This window comes from Camelus dromedarius, chromosome 5 (genome assembly GCF_036321535.1).
Source record: "Camelus dromedarius isolate mCamDro1 chromosome 5, mCamDro1.pat, whole genome shotgun sequence".
Classification (NCBI taxonomy): Eukaryota; Metazoa; Chordata; class Mammalia; order Artiodactyla; family Camelidae; genus Camelus; species Camelus dromedarius.
In genome coordinates, this window is record NC_087440.1 from 69,843,262 (window position 1) to 69,864,153 (window position 20,892).

Consider the following 20,892-nt stretch of genomic DNA (forward strand, 5'->3'; position numbering starts at 1 on the left):
ACATATATATTTCCATCGGTTTCTGTTGGCTTAGGAGTGGGATTCCTGGGTCATAGACTCTGGGGTTGTTCAGCTTTAGTAGACAGTGCCAAATAGTATTTCGGAGTGGCTATCCCAATTTACACTCCCACCAGCAGTGTATGAGAGTTCCATTTGTTCCACTCTTTGGCTCGCAGCTGCATAACTCCATTCCTGCCTTCTGCATCACATGGCATTCTCTGTGAATGTCTTCAGATGGCCATCTTATAAGGAGATTGGGGGCCATATTAGGTTGGGGCCCATCCTACTCCAGTATAACCTCATCTTAATTAATTACATCTGTAACAACCCTATTTTCAAATAAGGTCACATTTTGAGGTACTGGGGGTTAAGACTTAAACATCTTTTTTGGAGGGGGACACAGTTCAACCTGTAGCAATTGTGATAGTAATGGACATCTGTTCTCAATCTCAGTGGGAAAACTTTTCACAATTAAGTGTGATGTTTGCTGTAGTTTTCTTAGTAAATACTCTGTGTAAGATTAAGGAAGTTCCCTTTTATTTCTGGCCTGCAAATCTTTTTAAAAATCATAAATGGATGCTGAAATTTATCATATTCTTTTTCTGCATCTAATGAGATGATCATTTGATTTTCTCCTTAAGTTTAGTCTAAGGTGATTTCACATTTATTTTTATAGTTTTCGAAGAGAATTTCAATTGAAATATTAAAATTATAAGTAAGTGGGATTTCTGAGTTGGGTGATGTTGTTTCTTGATCAGTACATAAGTGTGATTGGTTTGTGAAAATCTACTAAGCTGTACACTTATGATGAATAGTTTTAGATATATGGTTTATATTTCAATAAAAGTTAACAGAAACACAAATTCCTATTTGAGAATGAAAAGCCCTTTCTTCTGAAGAAAGCTTAGCTGCCCCATTTTTCACTCACATCCACCTCCTAAGAGAGGTGAAGATCTAGGTTGTTAAGATGGAAGCAAGGTCAAATCTTTAAGTGGTGCACAACTGACACACTGACACAATTAGAAGTCTCAGAGTTAGATAGTTGGGTTTTTTTTTTTTCTTCTTCCAAATTCAGTGTGTATCAGATTTGTTTTTCAGTAATTCATTCAAGCCAAAGGAGATCATGTTTAGCATTATGATGAGAGATTGGATTATTTTCTAAGTCGTCTTCTCTAGGTAATCTTGTATCTGGTTTTTGTTAACTTTCCTTTAGTTGAGATACTCCAACATGAATTTTTCTGTGTTGAGTTATTCTAAAGAATTCCATTTCTCCCCTTTCACAATACCTACAGAAATTGATGTAGTCTTACACTATTTTCAAAATACATTTCCATTCTTCACAGATTTGTTCCCAGTTGGATTTTTTTTAGAATTGAATTAAATCTATTAATTTAATTTGAGAAGAACTGACATCTTCATAATTTTTTCTCTTTTCTTTCGGAACCATGATAAACCGCTCCATTATTTAAAGTCTAGCTTTATCCCACTCGGATTTGATTCTGTGTGGTTCGGTAGTTTCCTTTATATACATTCTACATATTTCTTATTAGTGTTGTTCCTACTTGTTTCGTAGTTTTTGTTGTTGTTGCTGCGATTGTTGCTACTGTGAATGGAATCTTTTTTTTTTTTTTTTTTTTTTTTTTCATTCAAAAATGAATCCGTAGAGCGATAGGATCTCTACCACCCCTTTCAGCTGCGAGACTCTATGGTTCCTCGGTTCTATGAGAATGTTAAGCTCGCACCTACATTATCCGAACCGGAAGGAAGATGGCAACCGAGAGTCGCCAAGCAAAGGGCCGCTCTATCTTGCCTTTGTTCTCATCTCGGTGGTTATTGCGCAGGCGCAGTCGCCACAGTACGGTCCCCGCCTTCCCGGTCGCGGGCCCAGCTCCGGAGCGCCGGCGCACTGGCGCGCTCCGTTTACACGCTCCGGGGCCTGTAGGCGCCGCGAGTTCCGGCTGTCGCTGTCGCCGCCGCGGCTCCTAGAGGTCGGTTGCGACGAGTAACGGCGCCAGGACGAGCCCTGCGCCTCCTTCTCCGATATGTACCCGAATTGGGGCCGGTATGGCGGGAGCAGCCACTATCCGCCGCCGCCGGTCCCGCCGCCGCCGCCGGTGGCCCTTCCTGAGGCCTCGCCAGGGCCCGGGTACTCGAGCTCGACGACTCCCGCGGCCCCCTCCTCCTCCGGCTTCATGAGCTTCCGCGAGCAGCACCTGGCGCAGCTCCAGCAGCTGCAGCAGATGCACCAGAAGCAAATGCAGTGCGTGCTCCAGCCCCATCACCTTCCTCCGCCCCCTCTGCCGCCCCCGCCAGTGATGCCGGGGGGCGGCTATGGGGACTGGCAGCCACCACCGCCACCGATGCCTCCGCCACCTGGGCCGGCTCTCAGCTATCAGAAGCAGCAGCAGTACAAACATCAGATGCTCCACCACCAACGAGATGGGCCTCCTGGTTTGGTTCCCATGGAGCTGGATTCGCCCCCTGAATCTCCCCCAGTACCACCGGGGTCCTATATGCCCCCGTCTCAGTCTTACATGCCCCCACCTCAGCCGCCACCTTCGTACTATCCCCCGGCCTCGTCTCAGCCCTACCTGCCTCCCGCTCAGCCGTCCCCTTCTCAGTCCCCACCTTCCCAATCCTACCTGGGGCCCACCCCCTCTTATTCTTCCTCATCCTCCTCCTCGCAATCCTATTTGAGCCATTCCCAGTCCTACTTGCCCTCTTCTCAGGCATCCCCTTCCCGCCCCTCCCAAGGCCATTCTAAATCCCAGCTACTAGCTCCACCACCACCGTCCGCCTCTTCTGGGAATAAGGCAACTGTCCAGCAAGAGCCTTTGGAAAGCGGGGCCAAGAACAAGAGTGCTGAACAGCAGCAAGCTGCCCCTGAGCCAGATCCCTCTACGATGACTCCACAGGTAAGAAAGCATCTGCCCAGAACGCCTCTCTCACCTAGGGGGCCCTAAGTGAGCAGACCTGGGGGCTTTACCCAGTGATTAGCCTAATTCCAACACACGGTAACTAGCTAATTTACACTCCAAAGGATTCCGTAAAAGTCAGAGGTCTGACATCCATGCTTTTAAACTAGCTACATGTGGATTATTAAGAGAATAGTGTGAAGATACCTCTAAACCCCGGAGTATTGGTATGGCTCAAGAGTTTACTTCTCAGATGTATTTCTTGGTTTCCATTGATCAACCTTCTAGATTTTGTTGCTGTTGCAAAGGTTTGTTTTGTTTTTTTTTTTTTTAATTGTAACTTAAACTAAAATTCTGTTTGAGAGGCAGCATGAAAAAGAAACTTCTCAAAGGGCTTACACTTGAAATGCATGTAACTCTTATGACCAGTTAGCTTCTTTAAAAAAACCACTGGTAGCTATCAGCTTCCTGAATTAAGAGGTCTCAACAAATGAAGAATGGAAAACTTGTTCTAATTAGGAGCATCTTAGTTATATTTATGGATATGTATATAATACTTAGGAAGTCTACATATTTGATCTTTTGAGGAGCTTATTGGTCATTTAAGGAGTTGACTCATGCATTCTTTCTCACATCACTTGAAGATACTTTTAAGACATGAACAATTTGCTGAATTGCGTGTTGTTACCATTTACTCCTGAGTAACAGCCTTGAATTTGGCCAGGTTTTAAAAAAAAAAATTCATGATAGCTCTTCATAAGAAAGCCATTATTCTAAACTTCTATTTGAAATGATGCTTCCCTGTCAAAGATTGATTGGATAAAAGATTGATTGGATAACAGTAATAAATGAATTCCTCCCTTAAGAAAGAAGATAGGATTAAACTGGAAGAAATCATCTGTTCTGATTTCTTAAGATAGACACTTTTAGCAATTAGTAGTCTACCTAGATTCCCTAATGAAAAAAGAGAATCTTTTCATCCACAAGCTTAGATTTACATATAAAAGATTTACAATAGATAGGGATGCAGCATTCTAATTTTACAGTAGTTTGGCATTAGAAATTAAGAAAACAAAACAAGTTGTTTTAAACAAGATGTGCTTGGCACATCATTAAGAGAAAACACTTGAGGTAATGGGTAAAACAGTTGAATAAGAGATTCTATTAGCTTACCATATTAGTACCATCTGACCAGCTTATTTTCCTAGATTCTTCTATTACAGTAGAGACAGAATTTCTGCCCTCTTTATCACCCTACTCTGAAATTTCCAGTGCTTCTGTAGTTAAACACTTTCAGAGTTAGTCCAAGCCAAAATATGACATTTATATCCTCATCTCTTCTAGACTTTTTCTGGCGTTAGAAAGACAAATTAATTGTTTTTTGGTTGTAGGGGGTGATTAGACCGATCCTTAATATAAATGTTTACCATGAACACTGCTTTTGGCTTTTCTGCTTTTGTACCCTTGTCTATAGTGAACTTCTTTTGGTGCTTTGAATATTCAGTGCCTTAAATTTTTTGATGAGAGCCAGAAAGAAAGTGATGGAAGATGAGGTTTGAGAGGTGTGAGTGGGCCTCTTTAGGTTTTCTTACTTCTGTCTAGAATTTGTCCCAACTTCCTCAACCCTGCCACCCTCTTAGAGTTGTATTGCTTTCAGGGCACATCTCAAGTATCGGTCTCTGTGAAGCCATGCCTGAGCTTCCCCATGTGGTTTGGTACTGTTCTTCACATTGTAGGTCCCTTGCAGACACTGTCCACTTACCTTTTTATCCCGTGTAGCACCTAGGTCAGTGCCTTGCAAATTGTAGGCTCTCCACAAAGACCTGAGTAAGATACAAGAGTTGTCATGTTTTAGACTTGGGATACTTTGGTTTATTAGATAATAAACTTTTTTTTTCATGCTAGTGCCAATCTCTGACACTTAACCCTTCTGCACATTTATTATTTTTTGATTTATATTTTATTTTTGGAATATTTCATTTAAATTTTTTATGGTGAAAGATGTTAAACATGCACAGAAGTAGAGAAAATGGTATGATTCCTCCATATACCCATCACTGACTTCAACAGCTATCAAGATTTTGCTGTATTTATTTCACTTAGGCCTTTATTGTTGTTGTTCTTGCTGAAATATTTTAAAATGAATCTTAGATCTCAAGTCATTTGATTCCTTCATTCTTAATTAGACATCTTTAAAAAAAAAAAAAGGACCCTTTCTTAGGTAAACACATAACACCTAACAGAATTGACAGTTTCTATCATCTGATACCTGATCCATTCAGATTTCCCCTATTGTCTCATCATACTAATAAAAATAATTCCTTGGTATTATCCATGTTAAAATTCCCCAATGGACTCAATAATGTTTTGTTGGTTTGTTCAAATCGAAATCCAACATAGACATTCTTGGGCAGAATAATTTTGTTGCAGGGCTATCCTGTGCATTGTAGGATGTTAGCAGAATCTCTGGCCTCTACCTACTAGATCCCAGTAGCAGCCCCCAGTTGTGACAACCAAAAATGTTTCCAGACATTGCCAAATATCCCCTGGGGGCAAAATCACTCTCACTTGAGAACCCTTGACTTAGGCTAGTCTCTCCTGTTCTCTTTTTCTACCCCCTGTCATTGAGCTTGGTAAAAAAATCTGTGGTAGTTGTCCTGTAGACTGTCCCATGCTCTGGATTTGTCTGTCATCTCATGGTGTCATTTGACTTGTTCCTCTCTCCCATGTGTTTCATAAACTAGACATTAACTCTGAAACCTTAGATTGAAGATTACCTTACTTTTGGTAGGTGGACTTCATAACCTAGGTAGTGCTGTGTACTTCACTGGCATCCGCATCAGGAGATACTCAGTACCTAGTCGTCCCACAGTTAGTGGTGCCAAAATTGATCAGGGGGTGACAGTCTGATTCCTCCACTGTAAAGCTTCCCATCAATCTTGCATCTAATGTTTCATCTAGTGTTTCATCCATTGATGGTCTTTGCGTGAGTAGATTATTTCTTCATTAGAGGTTGCAACATGATGACTTTTTCTGCCATTTCTTCTACATTTACTGTACTGAATTCTGTAAAGAAAGACTTTCACTCATGACCTAGGGTTATTTGATTGGAAATACAGTTAGTATAGAAAAGACAGGGTAGATACTTAGTATTCTTCCATTTAATTTCTGGTTTTCAGAGTTAAGTGCTGGTGATTTAATGGAGTGTGTCTTTTGAATTATCTTTTCTGTGTGTTTAAAGGACTGGCTAGGTAAAATGCATATGGTCTTTTTTTCATGAATTGTGATTTTTTCTTCTGTTCTCAAAACTTATTTAGATGAAGCTGTTGACTTTGATTAGAGTTTTTAGTCATTATTTAATATCCAAATATTGAGTAACAGCTATGTGCCAGGAACTGTGCTTAGTACCAGAGATGAAATGGTGAGCAAAATAGACATGGTACCTGCCCTCACTGACTTGTCCCGATGGGGAGAAAGACATTTAATAAGTAATTAAGAGAAGTGCACAGTACTGTAAGATTATAAAATAGAAAATATCACTAGACTGTTCCATAAGGAATAGAAAAGGCGAGCTTTTTAAAGCTCACCATTGTTTTCACAGTGCCTTGCTCAGGGTCTAACACACAGTAGGTGAAGGATAAATATTTTTCAAATGATTAAATATAGTTGGGCACTCTGACCTTTATTGACGAGGTCTCCCTTTGCAAGTAATATTTAAATGAAACCTGAAGAATGGGTAGGAATTAACCAGATAAGAATTCAAAGAATTAAGTTCAGTAAGGCTTTCTGAAAGCTCGGGTAGAGAATGGTAGGTCCAAACCAGACCAGGGGGTACCTATGAGGACTTTATCCTAAGGGCAGTAGGAAGCCACTGAAGGATTTTATATAGGCAGATGTGACAGACTGGCTTTTTTGAAAGTTCACTCTGCTTTGCAATGTGGAGAGTGGAATCGAAAGGAGCAAGAGTGATTTGGAGAGAATAGTCAATAGAGTAATCCAGGCAAGAGTTCGTCATGACTTGGACTTGGATGGTGATGGATGAGATGGAGAGAAGTGGAAAGACTGGAGAAATATTTAGGTGCTAGAATCCAATTGGAGATTGAATAGTAGTGGAGAGGGAGGTATCAAGGATGATTCCTGGGTTTCTAGGGTAGGCTGCTGAGTGGATGGTGTTCCATATACTAATAAAATAGGAAAACCACAGGAGAGGAAGAACAGATCTGGGGATGAGGGGGAAATGATGAGTTAAGTTTTAGACTTACTGAGTTTAAGATCCTTGAGACATAAGATTCCAAGTGGAGATGTCCAATTGGAAGTTAGATACAGATCTGGAGTCCAGGAGCGAGATCTGGGAAACATGATAGACTTGTGAGTCATCAGCACAAAAATGGTATTTGAAGGCACAGAAATAGGTGAAGTCTCTTGCAGAGTGTGTGTAGAGTAAGAATAGAGTTTAAAGGACATTGAGCCTAGCTCTGCAGAATCAGTATCTAAGAGAACCAGTGGGAAGAAAGGCCAAATAAATATATGGAAAATCAGAACAGCACAGGGCCACAGAAGTGAAGGGAAGACTGTTTCTAGGAGGAGGGAGTGGTTAGCTGTGTCACTGCTGAGAGGTCAAGTAAGATGAAGGCTGTGAGTTATCTTTTGCATTTACTGACATGTAGATTATTGTTGACCTTGGCAGGAGCAGTTTCATAGTGACTGAAGCCATATTGCATTGATTTGAGGAGTGATGGAAGGTGAGGAAATGGGGATGGTGAGTATAGACAACTCTTTCAAGAAGTTTGACTGAAGGAGAGAGAGAGAGTGTGGGCAGGAGCTGGAGGAAGGGGCAAAGTAAAATAGTTTTTTTTTTTTGTTTTTTAAGGTGGGGCTAAGATTATCTGGTGATGTAATTCCTGGAGTAGAATATGAACCTCAAAAATATTGGAAATAAATATATTTTAAGTACGTTTTAAAAATGGAAATCCATTTCATTGTTTTACCAAGTGCCCCCCTGCCCCCGACCACCCCCGCCTCCTTTCTTTAGGATATGATACTGAACATTTAATGTTATAGGCATTTGTAATAATCAACCTGGATAGGAAAGGTAACCTTTTGAAATTAATCTTTAAAACACCACACACACACATACACATGTGTTCATTTGTTCATTCTCTCTCTCTCTCCCTCTCCTTCCTCCTTTATATTTCCCTACTTGGAGAATCATTTAGTACCTAGTTTATTACTGTACTGGTAGCAAGTGGTCAGTAAGTACGTACTGAATTAATTAGCATCTTTTTTGGTAATGATATTTGTGACAAATACATCCTTACTTTTTAACTCCATTCAGTCTCTTTTTGAATGTGACTTATACTATGATTTTCCTCAACCTATGAACTAACATCCCATATAAGATGGAGTTTCCTGATGTAATGGGACATTCAGAAAAACTGGCTACTAGTTTGGCTTCATTAGCAAGTCCAGGCAGGTTTTATTCCTTTCTAAAATAGAGATAAATCGACCTTCTGTGGGGTCACTGAGGACATTTCTGAATGATTTTATCATTATTCATTTGTAGAGCTTTAAAAATGTGCCAAATCCTCATCCTAGGATTGAATTTGATCTTGTTTCTGCTTATTGGGTTCATATTAAATAGAAATTGACCTGCAGTGCATGCTCTCAGTAAATCAACAACCACTTGAGCTCCTAACACAGTTCTTAACCTTAGACTAAGTCTAAGACAAAGAAAGCATGAGAATAAGGTGGGTACAAATTGATAAAAAATCTAGACCTGAATGATCTTTATATCTGTAGCCACTGACTTCTAGTTTATAAAAGATCGTTTGCATCTTTGTATCTTTTGGTGATGTTTTCAGAGCACCTTTAAAAAAAGGAAACTTTTAACTTCTGCTTGAAAGAATTTATTAATTTTTTAAAGCTGAAAGATAAACCTGTTGCTATTTTCAGTATTTTTATAAAATAATGGAAGAAAGTTTAAAAAAAATTTTTAAGGCACTGGGAATTGAACTGAGGACCTCATGCATGCAAAGCATGCATTCTACCATTGAGCTATATCCTCCCCACTGAAAATATTTTAATATTACATTATTGTTGACTATAATGGTTGATGTGCTGTTTTTTTTTCATATTGAATAGTAAAAGTAGTTATATCCCAGGAGCTGATGATTATGTATATGATGATTAAAAACAAACAAACAAAAAACCTCACCAATGACCCAAACTTGAAGATGGAGTTAGTGAGATGAAATATATTCTTCCCAATGGACTGCAGCAAGTTTCAGGTCATGGAAATTAGTAGCCTGGAAGGGAAGTCTTTAGCTGATTTGTTGATGTTCTATTGTGTGCTACAGCACTATGCTTAAGCACCAGATAGGTTACAAGAAAGGCATGAGACATATATATCTCTCCCAAAAAATTACATTCTGTGAGTGAAAAATAACAAAACAGTATGTTTAGTGAAAAAAGACTATATATTGCATGTGGAAAATTGGAGAGAATATATGATAAAATAGTAAAAATGTAAGAAATCTTGGTTATACAAAGATAATGAATTCTAGTGAATGCAAGTAAAATGAATCAATTTAATACAAGGACCAAAAGTTTATCATAAAAAGTAAAAAATTTGCTTTGGGACACAATCTTGAAAAACAGCTCAAAAATCATGAATGGCTGAGTCTTGGAGTTTATAAAGAATAAAGTGTAGTTTAGGTTTCTGTACTATAATTTTTCGTGACAAAATTATATGACAACATTATAGTATCTTTTATTTCATTTTTGGATATGTTGAAAAAATATTTTACGGATTTATAAATTTTCCCAGGGGCTGTTTTTCAGCCTTTAATACTAATGTCATTCTCTTTTGTAGTTCCTATTAGAAAAAATTATTTTGGGTTGTTAACTGGTAGTACTTAGTTCCTCAGCTATCAGTGATGAGTTCCAAAGTTCTCCAAAATCACTTTCATAAAATCCTGCATCTTTATAATTTAAGTAGGAATATATGCTGTTGTTAATTATGGAATTATATAGGGAGTTCATTAGTGAATATTTTAGTGTTGGGACAACTTTTTTTTCCTATGTAACCTTGTAACCATGGGGAATTATATAATGAACACTGGGATAATGGAGATCCTGTAGTTATTTCTGAGCAGTGAGGTTTTTAAATTGATTTTAATTAGTTATTGCTTATTTTGTATAGTCAAGTCTCTTTATTCAAGATATTTATGTTTTATAAAATTGTAAAGAGCACTGAATTAGTGAATACTGAACCATTGCTCCTAGGGGAAATATGGGGTTAGGTTTCTGTGGGCGTTTGGTCACATTTTCATCAACCAGTCAATATGTAACCTTGTTTCTTATGTGTTTCTGTTTAAAGATACCTTATTTAATGTATATTGTTATTCATTAACATTGAACTCACAGCCAACAGCACTAACTCTTGCCTGAACGAAGCTTATCCAACACAGGTATTTTCTCAAGGCACATCACAGCCTTCCTTCACTTAGGAACACAAGACAGTATTTCAGCAGTATGCTTGGGGGTCATTTTAAACAGGAAAATCTTCAACAAAATGCACAGAAATGTGAAAAATGTGGCCCTGAATAGACCTTGAAAAAAACATTTATTTAAAGTATAAGAAATAAAAAGGCAGAACATGGCTATGCCCTGCCTCAGCTGGGAACATGCAAGTCAGGTAACTCAGATTTTTTGCCAGTCTGCACATGTTCACAAATGATTGTCAAAGCTCCTTGAGTATTGATTTTGGATATAGAAGTACATTTTAGCAAGTAGGCAAATTCACAAGTACAGAATCTGTGAATAATGAGGATAGGCTGTATCTTATAATTTTTTTCCACATTAAACTTATTGTTTCAATTTTGAAAAAGTGGAAAAACAAAACGAGCTTCCAGAAAGCCAAGTTACAGTATAATTTATAAGGCAAAGCGAGACTTTTAAAATAAATAGAAAGCATTCTAAAACACGGTGTACTCTTGACTTATACAAATATACCTTAGCATAGCAAGATTAGTAGTGTTTAAAAGGGGAAAGAACACTGCAGAAGAGAAGACAGAGAGAAGAGATAGGACTATTAGGTTATTTTCATTAATCACAAGATCCTTGGGAATAAATCTGGACCGACTAAAGGCAAATTAAAAATAAGTAGCTGTGAGTACTGAAAGGATTTATTCTGCTCATTTATCAGAAAGACTGCTCTCACCTCCAAAAGCGTGTTTTTATTTTACAAGAGTAGAGAAGTATGTTGAATTCATATGTATAGTTTAACTTAAATGTATAAATTTAGAGGAGGAATTGAAAGCTCTTTGTTGTTTGCCTTTCTCAGTCCAGCTTTGCCTTTTATTACGTACAGATACATGAACACAGACATAAATATAGTTGTTTGTCAATACCAAATTGCAGACATACAGGATTGCCAATTAAAATTCTTAAAAATGGTTTCTGTTGTAGGAACAGCAGCAGTATTGGTATCGACAGCACCTGCTTAGTTTGCAGCAGAGGACAAAAGTGCATTTGCCAGGACACAAAAAGGGTCCTGTTGTAGCAAAGGATACACCTGAGCCAGTAAAAGAAGAAGTTACTGTGCCTGCCACCAGTCAAGTAACAGATCCCCCTCCATCTGAGGAGCCTCCATTACCACCCCCCAATGAGGATGTACCACCTCCTCTCCCACCTGAGGAACCCCAGGTAACCATAAAATTAATTACTTGGTGTTTATTAAATTGTTCAGCTCTTTTTCTGATTCATATATGTATAATACGCGTGTACATATACCTTTGTTACAAATTGATATATATTTTCATATTTTCTTTTTAAGTGCCTGTAAAATTTCATTTGTGGAATAATCAAATGTATGCCTTGTCAGGCTTAGAAAAGGCATTTTTTTCCATGATTTAAGTGAGAGGAAAGAATTAGACACTCTTTTGAATTGAGTGTCTCTAAGCACTAAAGGGATGCCAGGTTGAGTGTTTTCATATTGGCAGCACAGGGCAATTATGAGATTCAACTTCTATTGTCAAACTGCCCAGGCTGTAGTCTAAGTAGTGACTGAGCAAGTTAGTTAACCATTCTATGCTCTAATTTTCTCATCTGCAAAACGGGTATATTCCATTAGTAGATATCTTATAGAGCTATTGAAGCATTAAATGTGATAATCCTTGTCGCTTAGCATACACTGGCACACGCAAAGTTCTCATGTTGGTCCAAAGGTCATTGTTCTCCCAAGAACCTTATGTGGAAACATTAATGAAATATAATGATTACACAGTAGTCAGCTGGTGAAAAGTGACTAAAGTGAAAAAGAAACAGATTTCTCATAGAGTGAAAAGGACAGTTACTGTGGATTGACTGTCTGCTGGGGAAATGGTTATCCTATTTAGGAACAATGAGATTATTATGCTAGTGAAGACTGTGGAATTTATAAACCCCTTTGTATTAGTGTCCATGATGACAGTATAGATAGAAGTAGGTATTTTATCTAAAGATAGAACAGCTTTTCTCAGCCAGAGTTGTAGGGATTCTGGACTTTATAACACAATACTATACAGTACAATACTTCATAAAATATTCAAGTTTCTTATTAATTTGATGGTTGTTTATGACTTACAAAAAAATATATCCTCTCTTTTATCTTTAGTCTGAGGACCCGGAAGAAGATGCCAGGTTAAAACAGTTGCAAGCTGCAGCAGCACACTGGCAGCAGCACCAGCAACATCGAGTTGGCTTCCAGTATCAGGGAATAATGCAGAAGCACACTCAGTTACAGCAGATCCTACAACAGTACCAGCAGATTATACAGCAACCACTACATATACAGGTGAGTGCTTCCTTAGTTGACACATGGGAAACTGCCCCAAGACATTTAAAGGATTTCTTTCTCATGAAAGAGATTTAATTGTGAAGAAGGAAAGATATCAGACATTTCCCTGGGAGTGCCCAAGCAGTTAATCTGTCAGTTACCTGGGGGCTTGGGAAGTTTGGTATTATGAAAATACTCTTGGGGAGGGGCAGGTAGAGTGGAGTCTTCTGATCGTGTCCATCTAGGCAGATGTTAGAGTATCTTGCTAAGGGATTTAAGAACCTGGGCTTCTTACAGACTCACAGACAGAAAACAGATTTATGGTCACCAAAGGGGGTAGGGGGATAAATCAGGAGTTTGGAATTAGCAGATACAAACTACTATATGTAAAAATAGATAAACAACAAGGATTTATTGTATAGCACAGGGAACTGTATTCAGTATCTTGTAATAACCTATAATGGAAAAGAATCTGAAGAAAAATACATATGTTTATTTTTTATATATATAATAAATTGCCATACACCTGAAACTAACACAGTATTGTGAATCAACTATACTTCGATTAAAAAAAAAAAAAGAACTAGGGCTTCTTATATAGCTTCAAGTTAACCTAGTGTTTTGCCTAAAAAACACTACAGTAACAGACAAGCAAAAATCCACCAACAAGATCAAAACAGTCATCACAAAAAAACCTAAGCAAATACACCACAAAAGATGAAGTGACTTAGATACTTGTTTGTCTTGTATCTTTGAGGTATAAACCTATGTCTGTTTGTTATAACAGATCAGTTTCAATAGTAATATTAAAATGATCCATAGTAATATTAAAAACTTGAAAAATACTTATTGTTGAGATAGATATTTGTTTTAGTGTTGGTTGATTTTTTTCCAACTCTGTGATAACTTATATAAATAAATCAAAGGAAGAAAGGCGAATGATCATCATTGAAAGAATTTAACAGGCTTATCCTTAGCCTCCCAAGGTCTTATGTTCTAATTTTCTTAGGTTTCAAATGCCATTGATTCATTAATGTTTTAATTATGATTACTTATCTTTTATGAATATCCTGGAATAATTTTTATCCCTTTATTTGTAGACAATGTCTGTAGATATGCAGCTGCGGCATTATGAGATGCAGCAGCAGCAGTTTCAACATCTCTACCAAGAATGGGAGCGAGAGTTTCAGCTGTGGGAGGAACAGCTTCATTCCTATCCTCACAAAGATCAGCTTCAGGAGTATGAGAAGCAGTGGAAAACATGGCAGGGACATATGAAAGCCACTCAGACCTATCTCCAGGAGAAAGTCAATTCATTTCAGAACATGAAGAACCAGTATATGGGAAACATGTCAATGCCACCACCTTTTGTCCCATATTCTCAGATGCCTCCACCTCTACCAACAATGCCCCCTCCGGTATTGCCTCCATCATTGCCACCACCAGTGATGCCCCCTGCCCTGCCTGCTTCAGTGCCACCACCTGGCATGCCCCCACCTGTGATGCCACCTTCTCTACCAACCTCTGTGCCCCCACCTGTGATGCCTCCATCTCTCTCTTCAACAGGGCCACCACCAGTTCTACCCCCACCTTCCCTCTCTTCTGCAGGACCACCACCAGTTCTTCCCCCACCGCCTCTCTCTTCAACAGCACCTCCACCTGTCATGCCCCTTCCACCATTATCTTCAGCCACACCTCCTCCAGGAATACCTCCCCCTGGAGTTCCACAAGGGATACCTCCTCAGTTAACAACAGCCCCAGTTCCACCAGCCTCCAGTTCTCAGAACTCACAAGTTCCAGAGAAACCTAGACCAGCACTTCTTCCCACTCCTGTGTCTTTTGGTTCTGCCCCACCCTCAACTTACCATCCTCCATTGCAATCAGCCATTGGCCCATCAGAACAAGTGAATTCTAAAGCTCCTCTGGGCAAATCTGCTCTGCCATACAGTTCATTTTCATCTGAGCAAGGACTTGGGGAGTCTTCAGCTGCTCCATCTCAGCCAATCACTGCAGTCAAGGACATGCCAGGGAGGTCAGGTGGACTGCTTCCAGATCCTCCTAGAAGCAGTTACTTGGAAGGTCCAAGAGGCCCAAGGTAGGTCTGCCTTTTTTTGGGAAGAGGGGGGTTATTTTGGCTTTTTTGTTAATATAGGCTGAGTAGGCCTTTATATTCTCTTTGTACTTTTACATGCATTCCTGGTTTACAATTAATAATGTTAGTATTGTTCACTTATTGGACATGGCATAATGAAATCTAGAAATGGTAACATGCCCTCATTTCTTTGATGTCACTGCTTTTATCCAAATGTGGAGGTTATAGTCCAGGATGAATGTAGTCGTTTAGAGTAATGTTTATCAATTTCTTAGCTTCAAAAGCAATGTTTATTAAATTTATTGATCTTTTTGCTTTTTGTTTAGCAAGTAACTGAAATGGTAACTTCTCTTTGTGAGATGATACGCTAGCTGTTGGAGATAAAAATGAATAAGCATCTAGTGAAATAAGGCCATGAAATTTAGTGTAAGGGTAAACAGGACTTTTGTTTTATTCATTTGTTCAGCAAATATTAAGTTCCTGTTCTGTGCTTCCAGCAGTGACTATAACATGGGCAAAATTCCTGCCCACGTAGAACTCATATTCTTTATATTTTCCTTAATTTAGGAGATGTTTTTCTTTTGTCTGAACTACACTTTTATTTAGAAAAACACACAAAACATTTCTTAGTAGTTTCTAAGCTTTCTCTTTTATCTTTTAAAAAGTGTTAAATTTATTTTTTCAAGTTTGTGAAAGTATTTTTTCCCCAAGTTGGCCTAAATGATAATTTTCTTATAGAAAAACATTTTAAATCATATTTTTCCCAGTTGGACATTGTACTGGAAATACATATTCCTTATACAAAATGTAGATAGTACAGGAAAGTATTGAAAAAAGTATGTAACCTAATTCCACTATGTGGAGATAATAATTTTTAAAATATGTGTCATAAAAATTGAATCATAGGAAGTACATTATTTTGTAACTTGGTTTTTCCACTTAATCAGTATTGGTTAGTTTTCTATCTCGGTGTCAGTGGATCTACATCATCATTTTAAATTTAAACCTAATTTTTACATTTGAAAACAAAATACATTTTTTATTTCCTCCCCAAGTTTGTATTCTGAAAACAAAACTGTCCAAAATCAAAGCTCATTAGAGGCAATTAACATGAATTCCTTTGGGTAACAGCAGCATTATCAGAGGCTTTCCATACATTATTATCCCATGGAGTCTTCTCACCAATGTGTCAACTTGGTAGGTTCATACCCTACACTTACCCTTTACAAACTGGAGGTGAGGGGATGAATAATTTGTTCAGGATCACATAGGTGGGAGAGTACAGCCTGAGTTCACACAGTGGGAGCTGAGTCCAGAGGGTCCCCAGAGCAAGAGCGCTAGTTAAGCACTGTTCAATGCGTGATTCAGTTGATTTGAATTCCTGCTTATCTTCTGGATTGAGCATTGCCGTTTAGGTCTGGTGACTGATTTATATGAGAAGTACATTCTTAACACCTCCCAAAACATAGATTTCCCACTTCCTTTTTTTCTGTCATAATAATGTTTTCTCTTTTGCCTACCAAATCTTAACTTTGTAAATTTAAGGCCTATTTTAAGTTTTTCCTTGCCCCAAGGTACAGTTAATCATTTCAGTGCTAGGAGGATCTTAGCAGTTTCTCTAGTGCAGCATTCCTTCTACAACAGCTCATCTTTGTGTTGCACTTTAGTTTGTCATCCTAGGTCTTGCACATATTACTTTATTCCTCTTAGTTATCTCATGATGTAAATGATAAAGGGAACTGAGACTTGGAGAGGTTATAAATAAATTGCCCCGGATGACATAGCTAATAAGTGGTTGAGATGGGGTTAGAATCCGAGGCCTTCTGATCCGCTCTTAAGTCCACTGTGCTTCCTGTGACAAGCAGTTGATGGACTCTGCTTGAGCACTGGCACTGCAATAAGGAACACTGCCCATAAGGTGTTGACTGTGTTCTAGAAAGTTTATTTCTTACACTGAACCTAAATGTATTGCCTTATCTTGTACCTGTTGATTCTAGATCTGTCTCTGTGGTGCAACACATAATGAATTATCCTACCCTCTTCTACAGTGTGTTCCTGCTGTTGTTTAAAGACCACCTTCCTGTCTCCCTCCACCTGCCTTATCTTCTCTGCTCTGCCATCACATAAACTGAAGTTCTTTTCTTTTCACACTAACATTGGTTCTAGCCTTCTCCTGCTGTATTGTTCACTGTCCTTTGAAGGGCCTTTGGTTTATCAGTCTCCTTCAGAATGAACACTTCAGGTGCGGAGGACCATAGACCTATTACTAACTTCATTATTAAAAATGTACTTATATAGCTGAACAAATTGCTTTTTTTCGATCAGCACTCTCACAGTGTTGACTCATGTGGAGCTTAACATCAATTTGGCTTCCCAGGTCTTTTTCACCTTACTGTTAATAAGCTAGTTCTCCCTCATCCTGAACCTGTGCAGTTGTTTTTTTGTCACATTTTGTTTTTTTCTTTTACTAAGACTTTATCTTTACATTTCATCTAGCTAGGTTTGGGCCAGCATTCTAGTCTGTTGAAATCTTGATGAGCAGAGATTATATTGTTTTGAGGTAGGAGATATCCCTTCCTAGCTTCTTCCACCTGTAGCTTTGATAAGGATGGCTTTTTTGGTCCTTGAAAGGATCCTGCTCACATTTTCTACCTTATTTTAAAAACTTTTCCCTGCTCTAACTACGTCATTGCCATTTCTATTACTTTCTACTTCTTTTGTTCACTTAGCCCATACAAAGTATAGTTTGTGACTGTTGCCTAGGCATAGTTCTTTTTTCTCCCACATAACTCGGTGAAAAATGTATCAGTGGGAAGCAGGTTAGTGAGTGAAAGAGACTGAGGTAAGAATAATCCACACTATTAAGAAAACTTGTAGTGTTTCCTTAAGTAAGGAAACTTGAATTTCCTTTATTAGTTGAATTTAGAGTTTGTTATAAACATATAACTTATATAATAAGCCACTCTGGTTCTGTGTGTGTGTTTTGTTTTTTAAACAAAGCTGGGTAGAAAGATAAGAACGGAGAACACAGTTAACTGAATCTACCAATAACACACTATATTAAAAAGTACTGTAAATTACTTTGAGTTCTTTGCAAAATCCAGATTTTGGCTACTTTCTAAAAACTAAAGGTTTACCAGAAGTCAGGTGACATAACTACATCATATGTAAATAGCATATCGCATTGTTGAGTATCTGGGGCATCTTTTTGAAACTGTTTATGTGTATATCATTGGATTCATCAAGTCTTGTAGAAGACTACCACCACTCCAGTAAACTGTCATACTAGTGGATGTTGGTTTCCAGGAACCTTTTATTTTCAATAATAAAACTTACTTATTGAAGGCTAACATACAGAAATGTACACAATCAGAAGTGTACAGCTTAGTGAATTTTCACAAAGTATATACACCTGTATTATCACTATTCAGATCAAGAAATAGAAATAATAGTGCCTAAGAAGTCCCCCTCATGCCCTTTCTCATTTTCCTTCATTACAAAGATAACCACTGCATCAACTTTTTACACTATAGATTAGTTTTGCCTATTTTTGAACTTTATAGAAAAGTACATCATACTGTATGTACTTTTTTGAATCTGACGTCTTATCACTTGACATTATATTGTTGTGAGATTCATCCATGTTGTGTGTAGCTGTAGTTTGTTCATTCTCATTCCTGAATAGTATTTTATTATATGAATATACTACAATCTGTTTATCCATTCTAATATTGATGGTCATTTAAGTTTTTTGGTAATTATGAAATACACCAAGAATTGAAATTGCTTGGTCATAAAAGTACGTGTATGTCCGGCTTTGATAGATATTATTGTCAGATAGTTTTCCAATGTGATCATATTAATTTATACCCTCACCAGCAATGTTTCTGTGTTCCAGTTTATTTATATCCTCATTAACACTTGGTATTATTAAACTTTTAAATTTTAGCAATCTTGGTGCATGTCTAGTGGTGTTGGATTTATGGCTTTAATTTATATTTCCCTGATGACAAATGAGATTGACTTCCATTCCATTTGATTATCATTCTGTTGAATTTCCTTTTTTATGAAATGCAAATTCAAACTTTACCCTGTTTTTATGTTGGGTTATGTTTTTTTCTTATGGCTTTGTAGGCGTTCTTTATATACACTAGATAGCAATTCTTTGTACATCATATGTCTAGATTGTCTTGACTGTTTCTCGCTCTACTGCACTTTTTGCTTTGTTATCCTTCAGTATATTAGAAAAATAGTCTTCACTTTACCATCTAGATGGTCCAATGGAATCTTTATTTTTTAAATTTTAAGTAATTTTACAAATAACTTACAGAAGACTAAAGGGATAATGAAAAACAACTTACTAGAAAGTTTAATAAAATTTTTTAGTAAACAGCAAATATAAATACAAGTTAAAGAAATTTTAATAAAAATTTTAAGAGTAAAACTCTTCACGTCAAGTAAATTTAGGCACACAAACATTGTAAAAGGTGAAATAATTGTCACACATTCTTCTGGCAAAGCAGAGTGGTCCAGATTCTTGCCAAAAATATGTGATGAAGTCCTTCCTGTTTAATAGTTAACTGGATGACAATACCGCATTTCCTTTCTGTCCTTAGAAATATATTTTTCATTCATTGAGTCTTTTTTTTTTGTATATATATTTTTTATTGAAGTATAGTCAGTTTACAGTGTTGTGTCAGTTTCTGATGCATACTCATTGAATCTTGCATTTAAGAATATTCGTCTAGGATATTGTTGTCCGAGGACTCATAGCTAGAGTTTTTACTTGTATGATTAATTTCACATCTTTATTAGAGCCTGGAGTGCACCTGTTTCTGCATTTATCTTTTCATTCATCTAATAATTTTGACACAGTTTTCTCTGTCACTTTTCTTTTGTTTGTCATTAGAGTCGGGAAATGAAAATTTCTAAATTCTCAATTGTGTTCAATGAAGCCTAAAAGCAGCCTGCAATGTTTTGGGCAGTGCAAAGATGGGGGGATGACAGATTTCACAATTTCATCACTCTTGTTGCCTTTGTATTTTAATCTTTAGTATAGTTCGGGATAGTTGACAAATAATGATGAGTAATAATGAATTCTAGGATAAGAAAATCGAAAAATGTTTCAAGATACAGAAAAAAAATCACTTAAGACCCCACAATGTATCTTAGATTTATGAAAGACTTCAGTAGGCCTATATGGTGATTACAAGGTAATATAAGCTTTATTCTGTTTTTTGAAGAGTAAATTTTCTCTTTGTTCTTGGGAAGGCCTGTAAGAACAAAAGCATGAAATATCAATCCTTACAAATAGAACTGTTTAAAAAAAGAAACTCAAAAACTACAGTTGGATCCAGTGAACCCAAATGAACCCCAAGGGTTAATGGTATCTTTTGATTAATAGAAATTCATGATTTTAATATAGTAGTCCAATTTATTGATCTTTTCCTTTACTGTTAATGCTTTTTCATGTCCTTTTTAAGAAATCTTTGTTTACTCCAAGGCCATAAGTACATTATCGTATTTTATCTTCTATCTTTTATTGTTTTACCTTTTATTTTTAAATGAACAATTCATGCAGAATTGATTTTTTTGTTGTTGTTAATGCATGGTATGAGGTAGGGTAAGGTTCATTATTTTCTATATGGTTATCAAGTTGACCCCAGCACCATTTATTGAGTCATCCTTTACTTACTACTTTACTGGGTTTCCTTCATCATAAGACAAGTGACTATATGTGTAGATTTGTTTGTGGACTCTATTCCTTTGGTTTATTTGTATATCCTTGCACCAGTGTTGTATGGTTTTAATTACTGTAGCTTTATAATAAATCTTGATATTTCTTAGTGTAAGTTCTCCAGTTCTATGTTTCTAGATCAGAGATTGGCAAACTTTTTCTGTGAAGGGTGAGATGGTAAATATTTTTAGGCTTTGTGGGCCATATTTGGCCTCTGTAAAACTTTTTTTTCTTTCTTTCTCTCTTTTCCTTCCTCCCTCCCTCCCTGCCTCTCTCCCTCTCTCTCCTTTCTTCTTTTCTTTTCTTCCTTTCTTTTCTTTCCTTTTCTTTT

General features: G+C 37.4%; 1 protein-coding gene across 3 annotated transcripts in view; it reads left to right on the forward strand.

The window, feature by feature from the left end:
- Positions 1-1,883: 1,883 nt before the first annotated feature.
- The window catches only part of YLPM1 (YLP motif containing 1), a 58,288-nt gene continuing 39,279 nt past the window's right edge, over positions 1,884-20,892 (forward strand). For 2 of the 3 annotated variants that reach the window (XM_064486115.1, XM_010976498.3), the window contains exons 1-4: positions 1,888-2,915; positions 11,385-11,621; positions 12,571-12,750; positions 13,833-14,827. In XM_064486115.1, coding sequence (XP_064342185.1) covers positions 2,043-2,915; positions 11,385-11,621; positions 12,571-12,750; positions 13,833-14,827 — 2,285 coding nt within the window. In that variant the 5' untranslated portion in view covers positions 1,888-2,042. Of the gene's footprint in view, positions 2,916-11,384; positions 11,622-12,570; positions 12,751-13,832; positions 14,828-20,892 lie in introns of all 3 variants that reach the window. The other variant, XR_010381033.1, reaches the window with a different exon arrangement.